Raw genomic sequence first — 9,506 nt, forward strand, 5'->3', positions numbered from 1 at the left:
ATGGCGTCCGCTGCGGCCCGTCGTGAGCTCTGGCATTTACACGCCGCGGTGAGGTGAACGAAGACGAACGTGTCGGAGTGCGCGGAGTAACGACACGATCACGAGCCGGTGCCAGGATTAATGTGCTTTACCGGTCATTTTAACGAGGCTGTCAAAATAAAAGCACGTACGTCCAGGACCAGACAGTTTATCGCAATAGAATCTACATCACAATCAGGGCAATTATTATTAATGGCAGAGGAAACTGATGATGTGAACGTTTGTTACGACATGCCAACAACTCAGTTACAGTGAAGTAGGACTTGTTATACCGTATTTTCCGGACTATAAATCGCGCCTTTTTTCATAGTTTTGGCCCGGATGCGACTTACACTTATATTTATACTTATAATACTTACACTCTGGAGCGACTTATATGTGATATTATATGTTATTTTCACACTTGCAACTGCATTTCATACTCCAGTGCAACTTATATATGTTTTTCTCTATTATGCATTTTTTGGCTGATGCGACTTATACTCCAGTGCGACTTATAGTCCGGAAAATACTGGTAAATGCTCGTCTCCATGGAGATGTTACCACTTTTAACAGGGAGGTTCCACAGAATGACATTAGACACATCCATCCACAAACAGGCCAATTGTTGTTGTTTTTCACCTGTAATTTCATAAATACAAGATTGATGAGTAAATGCCATACTGCGGAACATTCCAGACAACGCAGGCAGGTTACATCTTTAAAGTTGCTAAATCCACCACTGAGAAAGCTTTGAAGCTGTGGTACCAGATTTTCACCGCACAAAACGAGGAAGTAACTCCGTCTAACGAGTTTTTGTCTCGCTCACAAACCCCTCGACGCATCGTTAATATTCACGTGTTCTTTTTCTGGTGTGTGATATTGTTATTTTCACACTTGCAACAGCATTTCATACTCCAGTGCAACTTATATATGTTTTTTTTCTTCTATATTATGCATTTTTTGGCTGGTGCGACTTATAGTCCGGAAAATACGGTATAAAGTGCACTATAAGACGCATTAAGTGAAACAAAACAGTCAGATAAATCAGTCAGTAGTGGCCAGCTTTTCTTCGTAATCTTTTGTCAGTTGCTGCGAGATATTAATTAATCCATATATAAGGCGCACTGGATTATAAGTCGTTCTTTTGAGCTTTTAAGTGCGCCTTATAGTCCGGAAAATACAGTAAATCTGCTTAGAAACAAACTGATCATTGTAGCATAAGAAGTAGGAATAAATCGCAGCTCTATTTACGAAAACAAACAAAAAGATAACAACCTCTTATCCGGGGGTCCTCTTCCTCCTCCGTCTCCATGTCCAAGTCCTCACTGCCACTAGAGGGCATTCTGAGGGACGTGGGACTGCCGGGGCACCTGCTGTTCTCCTAAACACACAAAACGCTCTTATCAAAGTTATCTCGTCCAATAAATGAGTAACCATGACCTCCGTGATAAACCGCGAGTCGTTCATCATCATAATACAGCTCCGTGTGGTTTTATGTAACGTTACCTGGGCAGAACCCGGGGAAGAGGTCAGGGTTTTGCTGAGGCCGTTCGGTGAATTCGGTCCGAGTTTTCGCTCCAGGAAAACCTCCTTTGCGCAGGCGTAGCACCAGACTCGGAGCGTGGTGAGGTTCACGGTCAAGTTGTGTCTCGTGTCCTGCGGGGAAAATGATGCGACATCCGAGATGGATTATTGTTTAAGTCAAATCAAAACCTATCGTTCTAACCTTATCAGCCGAGAGACAACGATCTGACGATAAAAAAATGTTGAGGAACGGCACGCACTTGGCTTTTGGTTTGTTTTTGTAATATTTTCCATTGTTGTTTCCCACTTTCCATTGCCGTTTTTCACTTTCCATTTTTGTTTTCCATTTTCACTCAGCAAAACTTTTTTTTTTTTTTTTATGCCGACCAACTCAACCCAAAAGTACATCGAAATAATACGTCATATTACGACGGAGTATAAGGGCCAACCAAAAAAAAAAATTCCGCTGCACTACGAGAATAATGCCATTAATTAAAGAGAACAAACTCCTTAATTAATGAGAAAAAAGTCGTAGTTTAGGGGCCGATTCAAAGTGACGCGAGCAGTTCACTTTCAGCACCACGATCAGGACGCAAAAGAACGGGCTTTATGAGTTGACAGTTTAGAACTACATAAAAGCCTGAAATAGATGTTAAAGTGTTTCCTGACCTTTAAAACCATGTCTTACGTGTGTTTATTACAAGACAAGACACTTCCGTGAAGCAGCACCTTTCCTGTGTCGCATCATTCACTGGCAGTTGGATAAACCCTTTACTCTCTCCATGATGTACCCGTAGTGCATCGTGGGCTCAAACAGCAACCGTGCTCCGCGCCACAGCCGCCCTCAGACAGGAGGAGCAGCCTTGCTGTTATATTCACATGTTCTCTGCTCCTCTAAGTTGTTTCTCTACGTGGGCACTTTGCGCACAGTCACTATTCTCACATGCTCATTGTGTGCACTTAAGTTTTATGCCCGGATTCTAACCTTTTGTCATCCCTTGGACAAACTCAGTAAAACACACAGAACACAAACATCCGTCTGCAGCAGTCTGCGCCTCCACACATCATCCGCACATCATCCGCACATCATCCGCACATCATCCGCACATCCTCCGCACATCCTCCGCACATCCTCCGCACATCATCCGCACATCCTCCGCACATCCTCCGCACATCCTCCGCACATCCTCCGCACATCCTCCGCACATCCTCCGCACATCATCCGCACATCATCCGCACATCATCCGCACATCATCCGCACATCCTCCGCACATCCTCCGCACATCCTCCGCACATCCTCCGCACATCCTCCGCACATCCTCCGCACATCCTCCGCACATCATCCGCACATCATCCGCACATCATCCGCACATCCTCCGCACATCATCCGCACATCATCCGCACATCCTCCGCACATCCTCCGCACATCCTCCGCACATCCTCCGCACATCCTCCGCACATCATCCGCACATCATCCGCACATCCTCCGCACATCATCCGCACATCATCCGCACATCCTCCGCACATCCTCCGCACATCCTCCGCACATCCTCCGCACATCCTCCGCACATCCTCCGCACATCATCCGCACATCATCCGCACATCCTCCGCACATCATCCGCACATCATCCGCACATCCTCCGCACATCCTCCGCACATCCTCCGCACATCATCCGCACATCATCCGCACATCATCCGCACATCATCCGCACATCCTCCGCACATCATCCGCACATCATCTGCACATCCTCCACACATCATCCGTACATCATCCGCACATCCTCCGCACATCATCCGCACATCATCCGCACATCATCCGCACATCCTCCATACATCATGGCATGAGCTCCAACACACGCGAGCACCAACACCGGAGTACGTCATGTTACAGGTCCGGGGCCTGACATGAGGACACTGCACCGGGTACATTATTGTTTGTAATGTCTAAAAGACTCGCATTATAAAGATCGACATCTATTGTGGGCTTTTGAATTCACTTTTAACCAAGCGCCATTTGCGTCCTGGCAGTGGCGTGTTTGTGTAATGAAGACTCCACAGATGCATCTGACTCAGTGTCAGATCGACTTCACAGCTTTAAACACAGTTCATACAAAACAGAGCTGTTACTGGACTGTCCCATGATGCAACACTGACCGTAACATGGTGCTGAACGTGAACTGCGTATCTGACTTTATTCTCTTTAAATGATGAGATTTTTCTCATTATTTAACGAGAAAAAAGTCATTAATTAATGACTTTATTCTCGTAGTGCCCCGCATTTTTTTTTACTCCGTCGTATCATATAACACTAACATACTGACTATAGATGACGTTTACATTTTTCTTGGAGGATTAGCAATTTTATGTTGCACCTTTTACGCCTTTTAAACCGTTTTTCCCGCAGTATTCTTTACATCACTTTGAAGATGTACAACTACAGAAGGTGGCGGTAAATGCACCTTTTCATTTGGCTGCCGACCGCAATTAAATGCAACACAACAAGTTCAAAAGTTAGATTCTAAAAGGGGAGTGTCCAGTCCTGACGGGAAGCGAAGAATTATTACAAAGCAGACAGATTAAAACTAGGCCAGATTCAGTTCAAGTTAAACTATTCCAACAACTAGATGTAAAATAAAAGATGATCTCTACAGACTTTAATTGTGTGTTAAATCAGTCTAAAGTTACAATAACAGCGGCAATTTTCAACACACATAAATGACCTGGACTGTTTCCATAGAAGTGTTGATACAGATTCCGAAACCGCAATAATAGTAAGAAATTAACTTTATTTATGTCACCGTGAGCTCTTGTACTAGTTCTGATAAAGCTCAAGATCATTCCTAAACTGTTGTATTTATCGAATGTGTTTTTTTTTTGTAGTTTCGATTCTACTTTGAGTATCGATTCTACTGCAGTACTGGGTTTTCCACTCGTATAATCCGCTTTATTCAAACGTAAACCCGGCCTTAAATGCCCACCTGCTCCTGAATCCTCCAGAGAACTAATTATGATTCTTATTCCCGGACGGAGCTTTAAAAATAGCGTCCTTAACACTAAACGGGAAACATCTCCGGGGAGCTGCGCGCGGATAACCCGAGTATAAAACCCAATCGACCGTCAGCAACGTGTTTGTTTTATCGCCCGGCGCGGACAGCGAGGCGTGGGGAAAGATAGCAGCAGTTTCAAAAGTCACACGATATTCATAAAAGTTAAACTGTCCAGTGAGAGGCGGATAAACAAGGAGGAAATATTGAAATAAATGTTGTTTGAAATGTCTAAAACAGAATTAAACATCTGCAGATGAACACATTTTATCTTCTTTCATTTCTTTTTTTTTTTAAATGGGAGGAATTGTTAAGTCTGGCAGGGGCATTTTGGTGAGAAAGTAGCGTCGTTGTACTAATGTATTGCAGTAAGTAGTACAGTAAAGTGAATAATACAGACTTTTCAATAACGTCGTGACTTCATAAACCTTCGTACGGAGGGCAGCACCTGTGAGTCTCTGTTTTTGAAGGAAATAACCAAAACGTGAGCCACAAATGTTGAATTTTATCTTTATTTTGGATCGGCTCCTCAACTTTAATGTTACGGGTTCAGGTCCTTTTGCTACACAACGGTCGCGCCTTTGGGCTTGAATAACGGCACCAATGTGAGGCAGAGAAGAAGACGCTTTTAATACCGTATTTTCTGGACTATAAGTTGCACCTTTTTTCATAGTTTTGGCCGGAGTGTGACTTATACTTATATTTATACTTATATACTTATAACTATGTGATATTATTCGTTAGTTTTCACACTGGCAACCGCATTTCACATGTTGATTATTTTCACACTGACAACCACAAGAGGGCGCTCTAGGCTCTAAGTGACGCAGAAGAAGAATCTGCACTTCCTCTACCTCCTGAGTTTGTGGAGTTGTTTAGAAGTGACACAGAGGAAGAAGAATTCAATGGATTTAGTGATTTAGTGATACATTTCCCCCAAAAATGCGACTAATCCAGTGCAATTTATACATGTTTTTTTCTTCTCTATTATTAGCATTTTTTTGCTGGTGCGACTTATAATCCGGAAAATACGGTACTTTATTGCAACGTTTTCATTATTCTTTTAGTACATTTCTCACTTTTTCTGTGTCTGTGCTTAACATAAGATATTTTAAGATACACATAAGACTGCACTGTCTATTTAATGTTCATACTACTACAAAAAAAAGAAGAAAATGTATTAATAAAAGATTAGACTTTGCTTCATGTGGATTGGCCCTTTAATTACAGAGATAAAAACCATAAACCGGATCAACGAATGCACAGTCTGACAGTTAAACACCAGATTCCCCCGGCTCAGTTTGAAACTACTGGGATCTGGGTTGTCACGTGAACGCAGCCTATGACTTTTCGCTTCGTAATCCGTTGCCGTGCGACCTGCGGTGACTCCGATTGGTCAAAGAGCCTCGGCAAACTCTGCGCCGCTCAAAAGCTTGTAAATTGAACTAAAAATTAAACCGCTGCACTTCCCGGAGGAAAGAGGTATTAATAATGGATGAACCGCCGCTGATATTGTACCAAATACTGAGCTGGAGTCAGACATCATCAGCAGCAGCAGCAGCAGCAGCAGCAGCAGCAGCAGCGTTTAAACTATGCACACTTCACTTTAGAAGCAAAAAGTGGCACGTGCAACTCTCGGCTCGGGATGAAAAGGGATATAAATAAAACGGCGAGTGGTGTTTTATCCGGGCTCGAGGGAACAGGGACGTTCTGGAGCGACAGCGGTGCAGTTTTGATCAGAGATAATACAGATCATAGAGAGAATAGAGTACCATACTTTTTGGGATATATAACGCTCCTGAATAAAAGCCGCTCAGACAAATGTTCATAGTTTTGGCCAGGGTGCGACTTATACTTATATTTATACTTATATACTTGAAATACAATTGCAAATTGTATATGTTTTTTTCTTCTCTATTATGCATTTTTTGGCTGGTTCGACTTATACTCCGGAAAATACGGTATACGGGCCGCGCCTGGTAATAAGCCACCAGTGCCCACGTTGTAACATGAGATATTTACACACACCGGTTGTCTTTTGAACCAGGGGGCTCGCGGGGGGGGGGCTCGTTTGGGGGGGCTCGCGGCGCAGCGGATTCAGCATTTTGAACCTTAAAATACAGAGAACACAACGTTTCCACTGACGTCATCTTCTACAGTGTGTCAAACGCTCACACTTCCTGTTAGAGCGCCCCCTGCTGGCCATTACAGTGTATCAAACGTTTACACTTCCTGTAAGAGCGCCCTCTGCTGGTTGTCAGCCGGTAAAATCTATAAATTAACCTCACCGCTGTAATGACCGCAGGGTTCAGAGCGTGAGAAAAAAGTAGCTTCTTAAAGTCTGAAAAGTACGGTGGATAATAGTCACAAACTTTAGTAAACGACACATATTAAGCATCGTTTGCATCATTATGGACTTTAAAAATGCTCTGCAGTATCTCTGCTCCGGCACGTCGTGTTTTGTGTCGTGTTTCTCCTCATGTTGGTAGATGAGATTGTTGCAGAGGAGAATTACTTCCCCCAAATCCCATTATGACCAAAAGAAAAGACATTCCCACCAACACAGAGCGCAGTCTAGTTTATTTTTTGTCTAATTTATATTCCTTAATTTCTTGTCTCACCATTTTGTGATTATTTGGCTCGACGTTTATTATTATTTAATGAAATGTGAGCCAAACAGAGGAATGTCAGCTTCATATGTTCTGTTATAAATCGCATTGAAATGGAAAGTGGATTGAAGAACTACAGCAGTATTTTTATGACCTTAGTTTACTTCAAGTCATGTACAAACAAAACTGTAGCTGTAAAAGAGCGACACACATAGACACACACTTTTAACACACAGACACACACACACACTTTCTACACACACCTTCTACACACACAGACACACAGACACACACCTTCTACACACACAGACAGACACACAGACACACACTTTCTACACACACACAGACACACACAGACACACACACTTTCTACAGACACACTTTCTACAGACACACAAACACACACACAAACACACACACTTTCTACAGACACACAAACACACACACAAACACACACACAGACACACACACACAGACACACAGACACACAGAGCTCTCACCTGTGAGTGGACAGTGCTGTGGTCAGTGTGAGACTCTCCACAGCCGACGTATGAACATCCATTCTGAGGAAGAGGAACACGAGACGCACAAAAGCAAAAGATTAAATCATGATTATTATTTTTCAGGAGTAAAGTCGTCTCAGATCTAAACATTTGTCCTTAAAATGTTCACATCAACGATTATTAACAACCAAAATTAATTAGATTTATCACCCATTCCAAGACCCAATGTGTAGTTTTGTATTACTCTTTTGTATTATATTAATAGTCAGACAATATAATGATCACTGCAAAATGAATGATGTATTTTAGTATGTAATCTATATAATTTCTGTCTTCAATATGTTCTATGGCCCCGCCTCACCTCGAGACACGCCCACAGGTTTGGCCCTCCCACTTCACAGTCTTGACACTGGCCCTGAAAGGAGAAAAAAAACTTTTATTTACTCCACTTTGACCGCATCGTACGTCCACTTTGACCGCATCGTACGTCCACATTGACCGCATCGTACGTCCACATTGACCGCATCGTATGACCGCATCGTACGTCCACATTGACCGCATCGTATGACCGCATCGTACGTCCACATTGACCGCATCGTACGTCCACATTGACCGCATCGTACGTCCACATTGACCGCATCGTACGTCCACATTGACCGCATCGTACGTCCACATTGACCGCATCGTACGTCCACTTTGACCACACCGTACGCCCACTTTGACCACACCGTACGCCCACTTTGACCACACCGTACGCCCACTTTGACCACACCGTACGCCCACTTTGACCACACCGTACGCCCACTTTGACCACACCGTACGCCCACTTTGACCATACCGTACGCTCACTTTGACCACACCGTACGCCCACTTTGACCACACCGTACGCTCACTTTGACCACACCGTATGCTCACTTTGACCACACCGTACGCTCACTTTGACCACACCGTACGCTCACTTTGACCACACCGTATGCTCACTTTGACCACACCGTACGCTCACTTTGACCACACCGTACGCTCACTTTGACCTCATCGTACGCTCACTTTGACCACACCGTACGTCCACTCTCGACCACACCGTACGTCCACTCTCGACCACACCGTACGTCCACTTTCGACCACACCGTACGTCCACTTTCGACCACACCGTACGTCCACTCTCGACCACACCGTACGTCCACTTTCGACCACACCGTACGTCCACTTTCGACCACACCGTACGTCCACTTTCGACCACACCGTACGTCCACTTTCGACCACACCGTACGTCCACTCTCGACCACACCGTACGTCCACTCTCGACCACACCGTACGTCCACTCTCGACTACACCGTACGTCCACTTTCGACCACACCGTACGTCCACTCTCGACCACACCGTACGTCCACTCTCGACCACACCGTACGTCCACTCTCGACCACACCGTACGTCCACTCTCGACTACACCGTACGTCCACTTTCGACCACACCGTACGTCTACTTACGACCACATCACACGTCCACTTTCGACATGTCCACTTTCACCACATCGTACGTCCAATTTGACCACACCGTATGCCCACTTTCGACCACATCATACGTCCACTTTCGACATGTCCACTTTCACCACATCGTACGTCCACTTTGACCACACCGTATGCCCACTTTCGACCACATCACACGTCCACTTTCGACCACATCGTCCGCTCTGACCACATGGTACATTCACTCACGTGAGACTTGTGGATGAGCTCCTCTTTGGTGATCTCCCCCACACAGTCGAGGTGGGGGCAGTCGGAGCTGGAGCCTGGAGGCATCACGAC

General features: G+C 44.7%; 1 protein-coding gene across 2 annotated transcripts in view; it reads right to left on the bottom strand.

Moving 5' to 3' along the window:
- Positions 1-9,506, bottom strand: part of usp33 (ubiquitin specific peptidase 33) — a 42,575-nt gene extending 33,069 nt beyond the window's left edge. For both annotated transcript variants that reach the window (XM_072440661.1, XM_072440660.1), the window contains exons 1-5: positions 9,417-9,506; positions 8,063-8,116; positions 7,699-7,761; positions 1,528-1,677; positions 1,297-1,402 (exon numbers count right to left, since the gene is read on the bottom strand). In XM_072440661.1, coding sequence (XP_072296762.1) covers positions 1,297-1,402; positions 1,528-1,677; positions 7,699-7,761; positions 8,063-8,116; positions 9,417-9,500 — 457 coding nt within the window. In that variant the 5' untranslated portion in view covers positions 9,501-9,506. The remainder of the gene's footprint in view (positions 1-1,296; positions 1,403-1,527; positions 1,678-7,698; positions 7,762-8,062; positions 8,117-9,416) is intronic.

This window comes from Eucyclogobius newberryi, unplaced genomic scaffold, assembly GCF_026437365.1.
Source record: "Eucyclogobius newberryi isolate DKJ021-1_F unplaced genomic scaffold, fEucNew1.0.hap1 SCAF_12, whole genome shotgun sequence".
Classification (NCBI taxonomy): Eukaryota; Metazoa; Chordata; class Actinopteri; order Gobiiformes; family Gobiidae; genus Eucyclogobius; species Eucyclogobius newberryi.